The 19658-nt window shown below is 42.0% G+C and overlaps 1 protein-coding gene across 7 annotated transcripts in view; it reads left to right on the plus strand.

Moving 5' to 3' along the window:
- Positions 1 to 19658, plus strand: part of lmbr1 (limb development membrane protein 1) — a 268615-nt gene that overhangs the window by 69400 nt on the left and 179557 nt on the right. For 4 of the 7 annotated variants that reach the window (XM_087987559.1, XM_043690708.2, XM_043690709.2 and 1 more), the window contains one exon: positions 12978 to 13081. The exons of the other annotated variants lie outside the window; for them this stretch is intronic. In XM_087987559.1, the coding sequence (XP_087843685.1) occupies positions 12978 to 13081 (104 nt within the window). The remainder of the gene's footprint in view (positions 1 to 12977; positions 13082 to 19658) is intronic. 7 annotated transcript variants of the gene reach the window in all.

Consider the following 19658-nt stretch of genomic DNA (forward strand, 5'->3'; position numbering starts at 1 on the left):
TTACAGATCATTATATGCATTGGGATTTTTACGGTTTCAGATGCTATAAGATTGGCTTCATTGGCAAGCTCATGAATAATCCCCGAACCGTTTGTTTGCCATGTGATCTTGATGCTGAGGTCAGACATATCCAAATTAGGCTGCAGAGGAATAGCTGCCTGTATCCAATCATTGCTTACTGTCTCTTGTGCCAACTCATGCATTGTCTTTGAGACTCTACGTTTGGTTCCACAAGTTCAGTTGATCCAAGATTTTCCTGGAAGGGGAAGGTGACCCAAGAATTTAAGTATCAGGTGAAGCCAATTTATCTTGTGCTGCTGCTTTTCTGAAAACACCTATCATAAATACACAAATATCCGCATGGTGCATTCGACTAACAGGGTTTTGCCATAAAGTCAAAATGATGTTCCAGCTACCAAACAAACAATTAATGTAATGTAGGCTTCATTGCCTGTGATGCCATATAAGTTAAGCGTATGTCCTGATGGCTGGTGAACCATTTCAAACCATGCATACCCTTGACTCTCCATGGGAGGAAGTGTGCCCACTGTGCTGCAACCACCTATCCTTCCAAAACACCCGTTTCCACGATTCTGTTTCTGCAGTTTCAACTATCCGTAGTTTACTGCAGTCCGAAAATATTACATGGAACATTCCAGAAATAATTCCAGGGTGCTGCTGGGGAGTTAAGTTTCCCATTTAAATGATAGGGTTTGCTACTATCTGTGGTTTCGGGCATTTGCGGTCGGTCTTGGAACATGTCACCGGATACTGGGAGGGGGTGCCTGTACAGCGTATAGTGTTGGATGTGATTCTGCAGTTGTATAGCATTTTGTAAACAAACCTGACTATGCTAAGAATAGGACAGAAACCAATTTATGGTTAAATTGAATTGTGATTTATTTGCACATGCTAGAAGCCACATGCTACCTTTTTTTTTAAACAGGCAAATGGAATATGTTCAGACTTTACACTTTTTTCAGTCTGGAAGAGATGGAGCGGGCCATTCACTCATGTATACCCTGACCAATTAGAATCTATTTGCTTGGTTGGATCTTAATTAGTTTATTAATGTTGATAGGTAACAGTTCCTGCCATATCTCCATCCCAACTATAGTCTAAGCACTTGCCATCTTCTTCCCATGATGCACAGTTGTTGATTCCTTTCTAAAATTGGTATTCTTGTTTCAATCCTGATGAATACAATATGTAAAACTTCGGCTTTGTCTCTTTTTAGCATTCAGTTCTCTGTCCCCAAGAAATTCCATTGTATATGGTACCATTTTACAAACTGGCTCGTTGCTTTAACAAGCATTATAATCTCACCTAACCTGCTTAAAGCAATCTACTGTTGCCCCCTGTCTTTGTTATCTTTTGCCTCTCCCAACTTAACTTTCCTTGCCTCAGTCCTTAAGTTTATGATCCCCATTTAAATGAGTGGGTCCAGCCTCATTTATTCATTCTTCCCAATTTAGCTGCAGTGTCTTCAGTGATTTACTTTTCTCCCGCTGTGCTGTTAATTTGGTTTTATTCTATCCCTTGGTAACAGATGACATTGTGCAGCCAAATGCAACTAGCATGATTTTACTCGGTTAATTTTTCTCAAACATGACGAATTAAAACTCAAAGGGAGGTTTAGTTGGTGATACATTGCAACCCAGAAAATGGAATCCACTTGATTCCATTCTACAAGCTAATTTAGTCTGGAATAGCCAATGGACCAAGGCAGCCTGAAAGACATGGAGTGGATGAACTGTTTTGCAAGGATCTGCTAGCAGCCACGAGACAGTTTTGTGTGACAGGTTTAAGTGTTGTGATATGGGGTTGCAATGTTGAAAGTTTCTTCCAAGTGATTAGTCCTTTACCTGTAAAATCACTTTCGTAGGAAGAAAGGCTTTTGTTTATATGATATTTTGCATGATCACTGGATTCTCAAAGCAGACAAAAGTTTTTTTTTGAAGTGCAGTCAATGTAGTAATATAGGAAAGGGTGAACACCCTTTTGCATTTGGTAAAGAGCAGTGTTATGATGACTAGATGTGTTTTTTTTTGCATTGTTTCCTTATTAAGACTGGTCAGTTCACTTAAGATAACTCTGCTTTGAAATTATGTTGTGGGATCTTTTGAATCCATAACAGTTGGCAGATGGGTCCTCTGCTTAACATCTCATCTGTAAGACGTCACTTCTGATACTGCAATATACATTAGTCTTCATTTTTTGTACTCATGCCCTGGAGATAAACTTGACATGAGACTTGATGATTTGGAGTTGTGCTGTATAACTGAACCATGGTGGGCATTCCAAGACCATTGGAAAGAGATTCCTCAGAATTTCACACTGTAAGCTTAACATTGAATAACTATTTGTTCTTGGGAATTTCTGAACTACTTTTGAGATTTAGCTGTCGAGAACATTTTCTCCTCCTGTTTGTACTGTCAATATTGTGTGATTGATTTTAATGTGACATGTCCTGAAGTACAGTGAAAAACTTTGTTTACAAGCAGAACAGGCAGATCATAGTAAGCCAGGATGAATAGAACAAAAAGTTTAGACCAAGGCATACGGGTTACATTGCACAGGGCATACAAGAGTGTTCAATGCTAGCAAGATCAGCATTATTTGAGGCTAGAGAGTCCATTCATTCGTCTTTTAATGGACGAGAAAAAGCTGTTCCTGAACCTGCTGGTATGTGTTCAGGCTTCTGTATCTTTTGGCTGACAGAAGAGGTTATAGGAGACCGTTATTGGGGTGCCAAGGGTCTTTGATAATGTTGCAGCTTTTCTGCATCAACAAGCTATGTAAATGGAATCCTGGACTTAAGGTTGGCTTCTATGATGGGCAGGGCTGTGCATACCACCTTCTGAAATTTCTTACGATTCTGGGCAGAGCAGTTGCCAAGCCAGGCTGTAATGCATCTGGACAGTATGCTTTCTATGATGCATCTGTGGAAGTTGGTGAGGGTCCTTATGGACATATAAATTTCCTGAGCTGCCTGGGGAACAAGAGGCGTTGTTGCATCTATGTGAGAAGTCCAGGACAGGTTGTTGGTTATTGTCACTGAGGAACTTGACGCAATCCACCCTCTCAACCTCACCTCTGTTAATGTAGATGGCGGCATGTTCTTCTCTTTTTTTTTTCTTTCTGAAATCAATGATCAGTTCTTTAGCTTTGCCAATGCTGAGAGAGTGAGGTTATTCTCATTGCACCATGGCACCAAGCCCTCTACATTCTTTCTGTATTTTGGCTTGCTGTTGTTAGATATCCATCCTACTATGGTGGTGGCGTCAGCGAACTTAGAGATATTATTTGTTTGGAATTTGGCAATACAGTACTGGGTGAACAGAGTTATAGTAGGGAGCTGAGTATGCATCCCGGGAGGTGTTCCAGTGTGAGTGTTATTGTGGAGGAGGTGCAGTTGTCCATCTTCACTGTGGTCTATGGGTCAGAAAGCTGAGGATCTATTTGCAGATGACTAAGGTCTGACTTTAGAGATCAGTCTTGAGGGGATAGTGGTGTTGAAGGTGTAGCTGTAGTCAATGAGCAGGAGTCAGACATAGGTGTCCTATAGGAGACAGTCCATTGAAATATTGTCAGTGGAGAGAGAGTTTTCTTTGTTCATTCATGGGATGCGAATATTGCTGCCTGGCTAACATGTATTTTGCAACCGTGGTTACCCTTGATTTGAGTCATTTGATGGGCCATTTCATAGAGAAATTTACAACACAGAAGTATGCAATTAGTTCTGCTGTATCTTTACTGGTCAATAAAGGTCTGAGTCCACTGATCTGTTTTCAATTTTTGGCTTGTAGCCCTGAAGATTATGGAAACATGTTATATCTAAATATTATTCAAGTGTTAGAAGTCTTTCTGACTCGATCACACTTTTTTTCAGGGGTGAGTACCATAGTCCACCCACCCTCCAGGTGGGAGAAAAAGCTCTTCAACACTTTTCTTCACCATCTACCTCAGCGTAAATCCAAGCTCACTGGTTATTGACCCCTTGGCTAATGGATAAAGTGCCTTAGTATTGATCCTATCTAAACTGTTCAGAAGAAATAGGAGCCGGAGTCGGGTGTTCAGCCTCTCTAACCGCTATAGGCTGATCTGACATTCCTCACGACCATTTTCCTGCAGGTTCCACATAAACGTTGACTCTTATACTGATCAAAAATCTGTTCATGTCAGCCAGCCCTGAAGTATAAAGAAGGACCCTGCACCCACTCTTTTGTAACAAGGCGTTCCAAAGTCAGTCAACCATCTGACCAAAGAAATTCCTCCTCACCGCCGTCTTAAATTGGCACCTCCTTTTTTTCTAATTTTGGAACCTTGCCCTCCAGTCCTAAACTCTTCCACAAACTCACTTCTGCAACTGGATCCTCCACTTTCTGACCCACAGACCACAATCAGTGAAGTTGGACAACTGCACCTCCTCCTCCACAATAACACACTCAATGGAGCATCCCCAAGATGCGTCCTCAGCTCCCTTCTGTACTCCCTGTACACCCAGGAGTGTTGCCAAATTCCAAATAAATGCTTTCTATAAGTTCGCTGACCACCACCACTATAGTAGGATGGATATCTAAAAATGGTAACATCATCTTAGCAATTACCTTAAGAATTGTCTTGGTTTCAGTGATATGATGTTTCATTGTTCTTCTAAATTCTACTGAGTAAAGTCCCAGCTTGTTTAGTCTTTGCTGATCAGACAGTTGCTCCATCCCATCCATGTGAATCTCTGAATTTCCTCCAATGAATTAATCACTTGCCTCAGATGAGGGGACTCAAACTGGTCACAATACTCCAGATGTGATCTCAGCAGCATCATGTACAATTGCAGTAAAAATTCTCTATTCTTATATTCCAATCTGCTATTCAAGTGGACTTCCTGATTACTGGCTACACTTCTGCTTTGTGTTTTGTGCACAAGTGCCCTCAAGTCCCTTTCTGTTTCAGCTTTCTGTTTTTCAGCACTTGAATAATACTGTTCTTTTCTTCTCCCTTCCATAGAACAGTACAGGCCCTTTGACCCTCAATATTGTGCTGACCTTTTATCCTACTCAGATCAAAGTAACGTACATGCTTTTCATTTCACTATCATCATTGTGTCTATCCAAGAGTCACTTAAATGTCCCTAATGTATGTGACTACTACTGCTGGCAGTGCATTCCACGCACCTACCACTGTGTTAAGAACTTCCCTCTGACATCTCCCTTAAACCTTCCTCCAATTGCTTTAAAATTATGCCTCCTTGTGATAGCCATTTGCACCTTGGAAAATATCTCTGGCTATCTATGCCTCTCATCTTCTCGTGCACCTTTGTTAAGTCACCTTTTATTATTCTCTGCTCCAATGAGAAAAGCCCTAACTCCCTCAACATTTCTTCATAAGACATGTGCTCCAGTCCAGGCAGCATCCTGGTAAATCTCCTTTGCACCCTCTCTAAAGCTTCCACATCTTTCCTCTAAAGAGTGACCAGAACTGAACACAATATTCCAATGGTGGTCTAACCAGGGCTTTGTAGAGCAACAGCATAATCTCGCTGCTCTTAAACTCCATCCTCCTGCTAATGAACACCAACACACCATATGCCTTCTGAATAACCCTATCAACTTGGGTGGCAACTTTGAGCGATCTATGGACATGGACCCCAAGATCCCTCTGTTCCTCCACACTGCCAAGAATCCTGCCTGTAACCCTGTATTCTGCATTCAAACTCCACCTTCCAAAATGAACCACTTCATGCTTGACTGGGTTGAACTCCATCTGCCACTTCTCAACCCAGCTCTGCATCCTGTCAATGTCCTTTTGTAACCTACAACAGCCCTCCACACTGTCCATAACTCCTCCAACCTTCGTGACATCGGCAATCTTGCAAACATACCCTTCCACTTCCTCATCCAAGTCATTTACAAAAATCACAAAGAGCAGAGGTCCTAGAACAGATCCCTGTGGAACATCACTGGTCACTGAGCATGAGGATGAATATTTTCCATCTACTACCACCCTCTGTCTTCTATGGGCCAGCCAATTCTGTATCCAGACATTTGTCATGCATTTCCCTGAGAATATCTGCTCCCAGTTTATGCTCCACATTGTAATTCCCCTTCTCCAATTAAACACCTTTCCCATATCATCTCCTATCCGTCTCTGAGTAGGGTCAAGGTCAGGGAACTGTGGTCACTTTGACTGAAGTATTCACCCATCGAGAAATGTGACATCTGATATGGTTAATTGTCAAGCACCAAATCCAATATGGCCTCTCCTCTAGTTGGCCTGTCTACATATGTCCAGGAAGGATTCTTGAGTCAATATCAGGCAATATCTGTTCCACCCAAGCTATTTGTGCTAAGGAGGTTCAAATCAATAGTAGGGAAGTTGAAGTCATCCATGACAACAACCCTGTTACTTCTGCACCTTTCTAAGATATGCCTCCCAATCTGTTCCTTGTTGCTATTGGAGGGTCAACAGAAAACTCCCAATAAATTGATTGTTCTTTTCCTGTTTCTGACTTCCACACATTCTGACTCCAACAACCCTCTCAGACCACCTCCCTTTCTGCAGCTGTGAGACTATCCCTGATTAGCAATGCTATTCCCCCACTGCTTTCCTTCCCTCCCCTATTCCTTTTGAAACATCGAAACATCCAACAACCATTCCTGTCCTTGTGATATCCAAGTGTCCGTAATCGCCACAATATTGTAGTTCAAAATACTGATCCATGGTCTAAGTTCATCACCCTTCTTCCTGACACTACTACGGTTAAAATAGATATACTTCAACCCATCACACTGGATATAACCTTGCTCTATCAATTGTCTATCCTTCGTCACAAACTCTCTGCACACTTGGAGTTTTTGACAAAATGTCTAGCTCAGGTTGAGGTTTTGGATGTAGGTTTGCTTGCTGAGCTGAAAGGTTCATTTCCACTCGTTTTGTTACCCTACTCGGTAAACATTTTTAGTGGGCCTCAGGCGAAACAATGCTGAAAATTCCTGCTTTCTATTTGTTTTGGGTTCTTTGGGTTGGTGATGTCATTTCCTGTTGTGGTTTTATTTCCTGTGGTGAAGTCACTTCCTGTTCCTTTTGGGAGTACATGGGAGTCTAACTCGATATCTTTGTTGTTAGAATTCTGGTTGCACTCTTTGCATGCTGTATCTGCCTGTTCACCAGCTGCCTCATGCTCTGATTCCTATTCCTGGCAAACTAGTTTAAACTCTCCTGAAGAGCTCTGGCAAACCTCCTGACCAGAATATTGCCCTCCAGTGCTGATACAACCTGTCCTCCTTGTACAGGTCCCACTTTCCCCAGAAGGTATCCCAATGATCCACATCTGAAAGTCCCCCCTCTTAGACGAGCTCTGCATTCATGTGTTCTCCTTCACTTGCTCTCTGTTCCTAGCCTCACTCACCCATGGCACCAGTAGCAATCCTGAAGTTGCTACTCTGCTCATCCTGCCTTTTACCTTCCAACTCCTATATTCACTTTTCAGGTACTCATCCCTTGTCCTAGCTATGTTGTTAGTACCGATGTATCCCACGACTTTTGGCTGCTCACTATTTGCCATGAGAATCCTATTGACTCGATCTGAGACATCCCTGACCCTGGCACCTGGGAGACAATGTAACATCTGGGAGTTCCTGTTGCGACTACAGAATCTCTTGTCTGTTCCTCTAACCATTGAATCTCCTATCACAATTGTACCCATGCTCTCCCCCCCCCCCCCCCCGCGCCCCCAAACCACCACCACTGTCTAAGTCACAGAGCCAGTCTCTGTGCCAGAGACCTGACCAATGTGGCTTTCTCTATGTCCTCTCCACCAACAGTATCCAAAACAGTATACTTATCATTGAGGGCAGTGGTCACAGGGGATCCCTGCACTGTCTGCCTGTTCACTTTCCCTCTCCCTCTCCTGATGGTCACCCAGTTACCTTTATCCTGTAACTCAGGTTTGACTACTTCCTTATAATTCCTCTATCACCCCCTCAACCTCTGGAATGATCCAAAGTTCTGCCAGTTGCAACTCCAGTTCTAGTTCTTTAACGTGGTCTGTGAGGAGCTGGAGTTGGCAGCACTTCTTGCAGGTGAAGTCAGCAGGGAGCCAGTGGTGACCCTTACCTCCTACATCCTGCAAGAGGAGCATGCAACTGCTCGAGCTTCCATCCCTTCTGCTCGAAATCGCCTTCTGCTCGAAGGTTTAAAAAAAAACTTGCCTTACCAACCCTCTGCATAGTCATTTTCTTTTTTGTTCGATGAGGAGGATGGGTGGGAGACACTGCATGTGTAGTATTTTTGCGTTTTGCCACTGCCGGAATATATTAGTTCATTTACCCAGCAGTCTCTGTATTCACTTCCGCTCCTGTTCAGCCTTCGCTCTGATTCACAAGGTAAGTATTGTATATTTAAATTTCTCTGCTGCCCTGGGTTGAACATAGAACAATGCAGTGCAGAACAGGCCCTTCGGCCCTCGATGTTGCGCCGACCTGTGAATTATTCTCAGCTCGTCCCCCTACACTATCCCAAAATCATCCATGTGCATATCTAAGGATTGTTTAAATCTCCCTTATGTGGCTGAGTTGACTACATTAGCAGGAAGAGCATTCCACGGCCTTACCACTCTTGTTGCGCTCTCATTTTCCTACATTATACTCCATTTGCCAATTTTTTTGCCCATTTAATGAAGACTATCAATATTTCCCTGGAAACTGTTTGTTTGTACCCCCCTTGCAATTTGCCTTTCCACCCATTTTTGTCATCTGCAAGCATGACTGCACTTCTTCCTTGTTTCAAGTCATCAATATATATTGTAAACAGTTGTGGTTCAAACACTGATCCCTGTGGAATGCATTGCTTACAGGTTGTCAACCAGAAAAAGTACCTCTCTTCACCTGCTCTTTCCTGCCCATTTGCCAAGTATCTGTTTGAGGTACCTTGTCAAATGCCTTTGTTATGGGCCAAGGCAGACCCCCTCAATCTTTTTGGGTAGCCAAGACTCGAACTCTTTACACCTGCCTTTAAAAAAAAGAGGATGTTCCAGGAGTGATGCATCTGGTCAAGCAAAAGAGAATTTATTTACACATTGCACTTCAAGCAGGAATAAGAGAAAACAGAATTTAGAATAACAACTTATTTGATAACCCAATGGACTGTATCATAATTTAACGAAGCTGTTCCAATTCCTGCAACGCCCGAATTGGCAAAAGGTCAATTCAAACATAGGTTCTTGCAGGCAAAACAGTTTTCAGAGAGAAAGTTGAAGCAAGACCTCTGTTGAACCATGGAACCTCTTTGCACTGTAGCTGCTTTGCTCGGTCCCCAGCAGTTTTTCTGACTGCCTGCTAAAACCAACCAAACTAGAAAAAAAACTTGAACTGGGAGAACAGGCCACTCCCCTGCTGAGGTTCAATGTAACCATTTGCAGACAAATCTGCACCTCTCTTTACAACCCTTCTTGGGGGGGGGGGGAATAGAAACAAGGACAACATAACCTTGTTAAAGGGGTAGCATTGTCATATGCTCTGCAAGTCCAAAGACAAGACATCTACTGGTTTCCCTCTCTCCACTCTGGTTGAGGCTTGCTTATAACTCTAATAAAATAGACAAGATTCATGAAGCCATGTTGACGTGATGCTTTCCTTCCTTAATAATTGAGCCCCACATTTTTGCAACAATGTGATGTAAGGCTCATCAGCTTGTAATTGTCCACATTTTTGTGTCTCCCCCTTTTTGAATAGGGGTGTCATATTGGCAGATTTCCTATTGTCAGGTACTCGTTCCAGTGTACAAGGATTTTTGAAAAATTACAACCAGTGCATCAAAGTATCTCTGTAGCTACCTCTTTTAGCAGCATCCTGGTATTTCTTCTCTGCATCCTCTTCTGCACAGTCGCATCCTTCTTTTTAATGTGGTGACCAAGGCTACATACAATGCTCCAGTTGTGATCTAATCAGCATTTTATGTAGTTCCAACATATCCTCCTTCCTATTGTATTCAGTGCCTCATGTGATAAAAGCAAGTATTCCTCCAGCTTTCTAATCACCTTATTTCCCTACTCTGCTACCTCCAGGGATCTGTGGATATCCACGTCAAGGTTGCTGTAATCTTTAGTTACCTGATGAAGAAGCAGTGCTCTGAAAGCTAGTGCTTCCATTTAAATCTATTGGACTATAACCTGGTGTTGTGTGATTTTTAACTTTGTCCACCCTAGCCCAACACTGGCACCTCCACAACATCGCTACGAATCAGTGTAATTCCTTATTTTATACATCTTCCCCAATATAGTACCTTACCCTTTTTTTTCAGGGTTGAATTTCATTTTTCACTGCTCTGCCCAACTGAGCAGTCCAGTTATCCTCCTGCAGTGTTGAGCTGTTCCCTTTGTTATTTACCACACCGCCAGTTTTCATGTCATCAATGAACTTCTTGATTAAATTCCCTACATATAAGTCTAAGTCATTAAGGCAACCACAAAAAGCAAGGGCTCCAACAATGAGCCCTGTGGAACTCCACTGGAAACAGGCTTCCAGTCACAGATTTACCATCACCCTCTGCTTCTTGCTCCTTAGGCAGTTTTGGATTCAGTGTCTCGCTCAGCCTTGGATCCCATAGACTGTTATTTTCTTGACCATGCTACTTTAGAGTCCATATAGACTACATCAAATGCATTACCCTAATATTCCTGTTACCTTTTTCAAACAAAAATTGATGGAATTGGTCAAAATTTGTTTCGACAATGCTTTAACAAATTCACGCTGCCATAAGACATTTAAAAACTAGGAGCATTCAACCCTTAAAGCATGCTTTGCATTCAGTAGGACCATGAATGTGGTCCTGTATCTCAATGTCATATTCCTGCTTTCTCTCCATACTCCTTAATGCTTTTGAGATCTAAAATGTGTCTGTTGCTTTTTTTGAATATGTTCAGTGACATGCCCTCCACAGCCTGCTATGGTAGAGAATTCCACAGGTTTACTACCTTTGGAATGAAGCTGTTTTCTCTTATCTCAGTCCTAAATGATCTGTCCTGTATTTTCTGAGACTGTCCTTTTGGTTCTTCACTCTATGGCTGGGGAAACAAATCTCCCTGCATATAGTATGTGCAGCCCTGTTTAGAGTTTTAGTCAGATCTGTTCTTGTCTTGCTGATCTCTAGTGAATTGAGAGAGAGTTCTTGTGAATACACACACTCAGTTGAACCAGTCTCTCCTCGAACAACAGCCCTGCCACTCGCTTAATGAAGCTTCGCTGCACTCCCTCAATGACATGTATATCCTTTCTTGGGTGGGGAGAGTGAAATTGTCACAACACCCCAAGTGTGGTCTGTTGAAGGCCCTGTATACCTGCAGTAAGATTTTGCAAGAGGATTTGAGTTCAGAAGTAGCAATGAATGTTACTATAAGGTTTGCCTTCTAATTGCTTTCTAATTGCCATGTACTGGATGTGCCTCATGTTTGTGCACACACTCAATTTGTCAAATCACTTTGAAACCTCTTTGTATTCTCCACATAACTCTCATTCCTACCCATTAGCAATTTTTGAAATGTATTTGGCTTCCTGATCCAGGTCATTTATAGATCTTGTGACTAACTGTGGCCCAAACACTGTTGCAGTATCCCATTCATCACTGACTGCCAGCCACTTCACCCCAGTTTCAGCCTTCCAGCTCAGCACCGTCCTCATGACCTATCCTGCCTGTCAATCTTCTTTCCCACCTGTCTGCTCCACCCTCCCCTCTGACCTATTGCCTTTACCCCCACCTCCATCCACCTATTGCACTCTCAGCTACCTTCTCACCAGCAGCCCCCCCCCCCCACCCCCCATTATTTATTCACCCCCGAGACTCCCAGCCTCATTCTTGATGAGTTTTTGACCAAAAGTCTAATTTTCTGCTTCTCTGCTACTGCCTGACCTGCTGTGCTTTTCTAGCACCACTCTAATCTCCAGCATCTGCAGTACCCACTTCTGCCTATTTCAGCTCTCTGCTGTCTGTCAGCCAATTCTCAATCATTGCTAACATGGCCTTGGTGATTTTCAGCCTTTTACTCCATTAATTTCCCCAGCACTTTTTCTTAGTCATGCTGATTTCCTTCAGTTTCACACTTTCCTTGGACTCTTGCTTACCTTGTTTCTGGAAGATTATTTGTGCCCTGTTTAGTGAAGACAGAACCAAAATGTGTATTCAGTTCTTCTGCAATTTCCTTGTTCCGTATTGTTTCCCTAGCTCCCAACTGTAAAGGAGCTCATTTGTTTTAACTTTTCAGACTTGATTAATCACTGCCCCTTGAAGAGAATGCCACTGTAGTGCTATGGGTCTGGAGTTGCATGTAGGCCAGGTAGAGTAAAGAAGGGATAGGTTTCCTTCCTTAATTGGCGAGTCAAGTTGACAGTGGTTATGTAGTTGATAGTGGTTATGTAGTTGCCATGAGACGCACAGTCCTAATTCCATTTTTTAAAATTGGATTCAAATGTCACCACCTTTCCATGGTTGAATTCGAGGTCATGACTGCAGAAATCATCAGTTTCTGATTCCAGGTTACTAGTCGAATGTTATGACTCTGCCACTGCGACATTTGTTGGAAGTATAAATCAAGATTTCTTTGGTTCCCATAGCATCCTGTAGGCCCTAACATTTGGTTGTGCAACAAAACCCTTATCTTGTTGGAAGATCAAACTGGAATACCATATCAGAATATTCTCGTCAGAAAGTTTGTTTTTTGTTGAAGAATTGAACATGTAAATCTGTAAACATTGACACATTGTTTTTAACTTGTCAAATTTACTTTAGTTCTGTAATCACTTTCATTATTTTGTAAGTTAGCATGCCTTTTTATATCCTGAGGAAGAGTGTGAATTACTGTGTGAATTAGTGCAGGTGATGAAATTGGTTTAAAAGTATTTCACTATATAAACATAATTTTTTGTTTAGGGCTATTGCCTAGTCCCTTTATTTATGCAAAATATTTTTGATCATGTCTACTTTAGGACTGTGGAATCTTGTATCCCTGTTCTCCAACCTTTCCCTGTTTGTGCTGATGCCTTTTGCCTATTTTTTCTTGGAATCTGAAGGATTTGCTGGATCAAAGAAGGTATGTTTTTTTTTGTTTTAAATTTCTAATTGTCATCATTTGTATAGGGGCTTAACAGAATTAAAATTTATCTGCATGTCTGTGAATTGAAACTGTCAGTAAGATAGGAGATCTCTACCTCCCAACCAAAAAAAACCTAGCTTCTTAATACTATTTTCTCATAAATGTTCCAATCATGATCAAGAATACTTTGTTTTCACAGTGGGCTGGAGAGGATTGACTCCTTAGGGAATATGGGAATGAAAAGAATGCGTTGGGACGGGTCACTTGTGCGCCAGAGTGAAGCCAGCTTCTTAACTCTAGATTTGATCTTGAAATGGGATGAGGCTGATCCAGTTGTAGTGGCCCATGTAAGAACAAATGACACACCTAAAATTAGGTATGCTGTTTGGTAGAGACGACAAATTAGGGTACAAAAATAATATTCAGAACCTCAAACGTAATCATTTTGGATATTTGCTTGAGCTGCACACTAATTGGCATTGGGTAAACAGATTTTACAACTGGGGAGGTGTGGCATAATGGTATTGTTTGTGAAAAAGTAGTCAGAGCTGTCGACGAATTATGTGGCATGGGTTCAAATCCCACATTGGCAGATGGTAAAATTTGAATTCAGCAAAATGAACTAACATTTAAAAGTGAGTCTAATGGAGACCAGGTAACTGACCAGTATCAACTGTTGTCAACCAAAACAACTCAGTTTGTCTAATTTCCTTTGGGGCAAGATATCTGTTGTCCTCATCTGGTCTTAGATAGATGTGACTCAGACCATAGCTTGACTTACAGATCTTCTGCTATAACATGACAATTGTTTCCTCTGCAATCTCATGATATAGAAAATTTCGCTATGGAAAACTGCTGTAGAAAATTGCGCAGTAGAAGATCGCTGTACCCGTTCAGTGGAAAGTTCATGTGATCTAAACAACACACAATTCATCAATCATGTTGTAGCTAATTCTTGTTGAGGAGGCGCGCATTACAGTAGAACAACTGGTAGTCTTAACTGCCCTCTGAAATGGCCGAGAAAGCCATTCATTTGCATCAAGCCATCACAAAGTCTAAAGCCATGTAAGGAAAAAAACTTAAGTGGGCGACCTGACATCAATCTGGGCTTCAGAAACAACAACTGCAAACTCAATCCTGCAGAATCCTTCTGCACCTGGAGGTTAGAGCCAAAATTGGAAGTCAACAGCTGGACATAGTCGAGTGGAATCATACCTTACAGGTAAACCTCCAGACATTACCTTTCCACAGTATGTCCTATCCCACAGGCAGCATATACCCAGCAGAAGTGGTGCGCCGTGTTATACATTGGGAAGGGAGTTGTCTTGGGAGCTCTCACCATTGACATTGGACCGCAAAGTCTCATGGCATCAGGTCAGATATAGGCAAGGATAATGTTTATTGCTATCTAATGCCCTCCTTGACTGCTTCATATCGAACATCACTTGGGCAGAGTAAACAAGGCAAAGAATATAGTATGATTGATAGGAACCTGCAAAACACCCAGGATCAGACCAACCTTGATGCTCATGAAAACCAGTCCGTTAAGATATCGGTACACGTGGATAAAGTGATTTAAGAAGGCATATGGTATACTTACCTTTATTAGTTGAGGCAGAGCATTAAAGAATAGAGAGATTATGCTGGAACTGTATAATATGTTGCTTAGGCCACAGCTAGAGTTTTGTGTGCAGTTCTGGAATCCATGTGGTAGCACTGGAGAGGGTGCAGAGGAGCTTTACCAGGTTGTTTTCTGGGATGGAGAGTTTGAACAGAGATTGGACAGACTGGGGTTGTTTTCCTTAGAGCAGGAGAGTTTGAGAAGGGACGTGATTGAGATGTCTCAAATTGTAAAGACCGAGATAGGATAAACAGGAAGGAAGTTTTCCACGTGATTAAGTGATCAATGATCATGGGACATAGTTTATAGTGACGTACAGCACAAACAGACCCTTTAGTTCAACTTGTCCATATCGACCAGGTATCCTAACTTAATCTAGTCCCATTTGCCAGTACTTCGCCCATATCCCTTGAACCCCTTCCTATTCATATACCCATCCAGATGCCTCTTACATGTTGTAATTGTACTAGCCTCCACCACTACTTTTGGCAGCTCATTCCATGCACCCACCACAATCTGCGTGAAAAAGTTGCACCTTAGGTCTGTTTTAAATCTTTTCCCTCTCAGCTTAAACCTATGCCCTCTTGTTTTGGAATGTAGGCATTCTGTGGTTCGATGGCAGCTGAAGAGGGAGAATGTTTCCCTTTGTCAGATCCATAGCAGTATTGTCTACTGAACAGTAACTATGGAAACTAGTTCAATGTAGAGTGGAGGAGAGTGAGCCAGGAGAGTCCTGAGCCTAACTAAGGATAAGGTGTCAACTGCTGAAGAGATGACACGTGACGACTTGCATGCCAAAATGTTGAAGCAGCAGAAAATAGACTGAGCTAGGTGATTCTGTAAACAGTGGGTCTGATCTGAAGTCCTGCAACATCCAGTTGTGAATGATAGTGGATAATGAACAAGCAGGAGGGGAACTACTCTACAACTATCCTCGTTCATAACAGGAGAGCCCAGTGCGTCAATGCGGGAGGTGAAGCTTAAGCACTCACCTCTACCTTCATTCAGCAACGCCAAGTGGATGATCCATCTTGGTCTTCTGAGAACCCTACCATCACAGATGGCTGTCTTCAACCACCTCATGAAGGAGCAGCGCTCTGAAAGCTTGTGCTTCCAAATAAACTACTTGTACTAAAACAGTGTTGTGTGATGTTTAATTTTGTTCAACCAATTTGATTCATTCTATGTGATGTTCCCTGAATGCACTGGATGCTGCCATTGCAGTAGACCCTGACAATATTGTCAATATTACTGAAAATTTGTGCTGCAGAAATATCTACTACCCTTGCCAAGCTGTTTTAATACAGTTATGGCGCACACACCTCCCTCGCCATGTGGAAAGCTCTCCAGGTATGCCCTGTTCTCTAAAAGCAGCACAAAGAGCACTAATTGGCTGGGCTCTGTCAGCAAAATACTGGAAGAGGTCGTTATCAGTGTGATTAAGCAGCACTTAGCTCTCAATGTGCTCAGTGACCCTCCGTTTGAGTTCCATTAAGGCCACTCAGCTCCTGACCTCATTACAGCCTTGGTTTAAACATAGATAAAATAGTTGAATTCCAGAGGTAAAGTTAGCGTGACCATTTATTGATGTCAAGGCAGCATTTGTTAGAATGTGACATCAGGGAGTCTAACATAACTGGAGTCAACGACTGGGCCAACCTCTCCACTGGTTGGAGTGAGACCTTGCGCAATGCTAGAGATTTGTGGTTGTTGGAGGCAAATCATTTTGGCTCCATGACATCATTGTACGTTTCTCATGGTAGCATTCTTGCCTAATCATTTCCTCCTGCTGCTGCTTCTGTGATCTTAAATATACAAATAAGGTCAAAAATGGATGGAAGGACATGTTCTCTGCTCATTGTACAAGATTCTGTACCATTTGTGACTAAAGCAGATTGTCCATATGATGCAAGACACTCATAACATCCAGGCATAGGCTAATGTGTGGCGCAAATATTATTTGCAGCACAAGTGCCAAGCAGTGACCATCTGCAACATGGCCAGAGATCACACGACACCAGTTTATGTTCCAGCAGGAGTTTTTGAAATCTCATGCTTTCAGAGTGCTGCTGCTTTAGGTCATCGTTTACCCTTGACATTCAATCGTTTTACTGGTGCTGAATCCCACACTGTTAACATCCTCTGGTTAAGATTGACTAAACACTGAACTGGACCAGCCATATAAATGAGGCAAAGATGATAATTAGCTTTAAGGGTAGTAATTATACAGCAAAAAGCTTTTGTCTTGACTCTCCAAAATCTGCTGTGATTAATTAATTGGAATTATGATGGAATACGCCTTTAATAAACATAAGCTTTGACACTATCACAGCTTGATTGGCACCCTCTCCATCACATTCAACATTCCTCTCCCCTTCACCAGTGCCTAGTGGCAGCAATGGTTCTGCCTACAAGATGGATTGTTGGAACTCATTAAGTCTGCTTTGATAGCGCCTTCCAAACTTAGAATTTATTTGATCTATAAGGACAAATGGCTGTAGATGAATGAGAACCAAGTTCTTCAAGCCACAACCATCCTGACTTTTCGTTCTTTCTCTGACTCGGTCAAACTCCTTGGATTTCAACCCTAATAATATTATGGGGATGTCTGTACATCCTGAGGTCTGCAATGGTTTTCAATAAGGCGGCTGTGCACCTTTTAATAACAATTGGGGATGGACAATGCATGTTGATCTCGCCAATAACAACTCCCATAAATGAATAATCAAAAATATAGCTAAAAGACTGATTTGGAAAAAAAAAGGAGCTTTTGCATCAGTTTGTTGGAAACAGGGAGCTATTATGCCAGGATGGGTTTCACTTAAACTGTGCTCTGATCGGTGTCATTGCAAATCATTTATCTCGGGCTGCCAAGAGCTCTAAAATAAGAGGGATGGAGAGAGTTCAGAAGACAAGAGACTATGAAATCTAATGAACGACATCAGCTGTGTGAATAAAAATGGGGAGGGTGGGAAATAGATTAAAAGGGAATTAGTTTGATGCAAAAGGTACTAAGAAAATAAATTTTAAGTCTCTTTATTGGAATGTATGAAGACTTCCACTAAACAGATTTAGCAGTGCTACAAAAGAATTGATTATATTTTCTTCCTCTGGTTGTAATGCTTTTTTTAATGTTCTATTGTTACCCTAATGTACTTATGTAAGGTATGATTTGCCTGAATAGGATGCAATGCACTACTTTTCACTGTATCTTGGTTCATGTGACAATAATAAATCAAATCAAAAAGTTTTGAGGGAATTACCAGTGCTTACCCATGTGCACAAGGTGAAGAAAGTGAAAGTTCCAGGGTGCTCAATATTTGGAAAAGACTTAACAGAACAGGAAAAAGAAAGGGTAGTGCTGTTAGTAGGTCAGGAAAGAAATATATTAGTAAGAGAGGATCTTGGCTGAGAGATGAAGAATGAAAACCATTACGGTTCTGGATTAAGATCACGAATGGCCAGAAAACACCGGATTAGTTTACAGGTCTTCTAACAATAATTATACCATTGGAGAGAACATTAAGGAAGAAAGTATTGGAGATTGTTGCCTTTAATACATCCTAGTTATGACTGTTCACATAACCAAAATTGGCAAATGTGGTATAGAGGATGACTTTGAACCGTTTTTTCTGGTAGTCTGTCCCATAATGTATTACTTTAGGAAACAAAGGATAATGCTATTTTAATCTTTTATGTCATGAGGCAGGGTTACGTGATAATCTCAGTCAAAAGAATTATTGTGAATAGTAATTATAATGTAGTTGAAATCCATATCAAGTTTGAAAGTGACACACTATAATGGCACATGTATCTTACAGCCAATTCAAAATGGGGGAGAAGATGCAGGAATAAAACAAAGTGCTCTGAACGCTGGAGATCTGAAAAAGACACAAATTGCTAGAGAAACTCATCAGGTCTGGCAGCATCTGTGGAAAGAAAGCAGAGTTAACATTTTGAGTGTGGTGATTCTTCAGAAAATGCAGGAATTCATTTTAAGGAGGCTGTAATGTTACATTTACAAACTCAGTGCCATTATAAAGAGTCAAGATGGTTTTCCTGTGAAGGTGAAATGGTTTGACTAATTTCTTGTGGGTTATATGACTGGGTAAAACCTTGGCAAATGGAGTATAACATGGGGAAATGTGGCAAGAAGAATAGAACAGAATATTGCTGAAATGCTGAGAGATTAGAGTGCTATTGTACAGTGGGATCTTGCTACAAATGTACAGGATGTTGCCAAGACCACATCAGAGTACTATGCACATTTTAGCCATTTTTAACTTCAGTGGGATAATATCATGGCAATTTGGAGAAGGTTCATTAAGAGTTGAAGGGAGTAAGGGGTTGACTTATGAGAAATAGTTAAAGTTTGAGCCCATATTCATTGGGGCTTAGAAGACTGAAGTGATCTTGGTGTCCTCCCACCCTGCCCCCTGTAAAAACGCCATCCCATATTCTCAATTCCTTTGCCTCCACCACATCTGTTCCAAGGAGGAACAATTCCAATATCGAACAACCCAGATGGCCGCCTTCTTCAAAGACTGCAATTTCCCCTCAGACATGGTTGACGATGCTCTCCACCGCATCTCCTCCACTTCCTACTCCTCTGCCCTTGAACCCCGCCCCTGCAATCGCCACCAGGACAGAACCCCACTGGTCCTCACCTACCACCCCACCAACCTCCAGATACATCGTATCATCCTTCGTCATTTCCACCACCTCCAAACAGACCCCACCACCAAGGATATATTTCCCTCCCGTATCAGCGTTCCGGAAAGACCACTCCCTCTGCAACTCCCTCGTCAGGTCCACACCTTCCACCAACCCAACCTCCACTCCCGGCACCTTCCCCTGCAACCGCAAGAAATGCAAAACTTGCACCCACACCTTCCCCCCCCCAACTTCCCTCCAAGGCCCCAAGGGATCTTTCCAAATCCGTCACTTGCACCT

This window comes from Chiloscyllium plagiosum, unplaced genomic scaffold (genome assembly GCF_037043375.1).
Source record: "Chiloscyllium plagiosum isolate Xiang-an unplaced genomic scaffold, Cpla_swu_hap1 HiC_scaffold_5, whole genome shotgun sequence".
NCBI lineage: Eukaryota > Metazoa > Chordata > Chondrichthyes > Orectolobiformes > Hemiscylliidae > Chiloscyllium > Chiloscyllium plagiosum.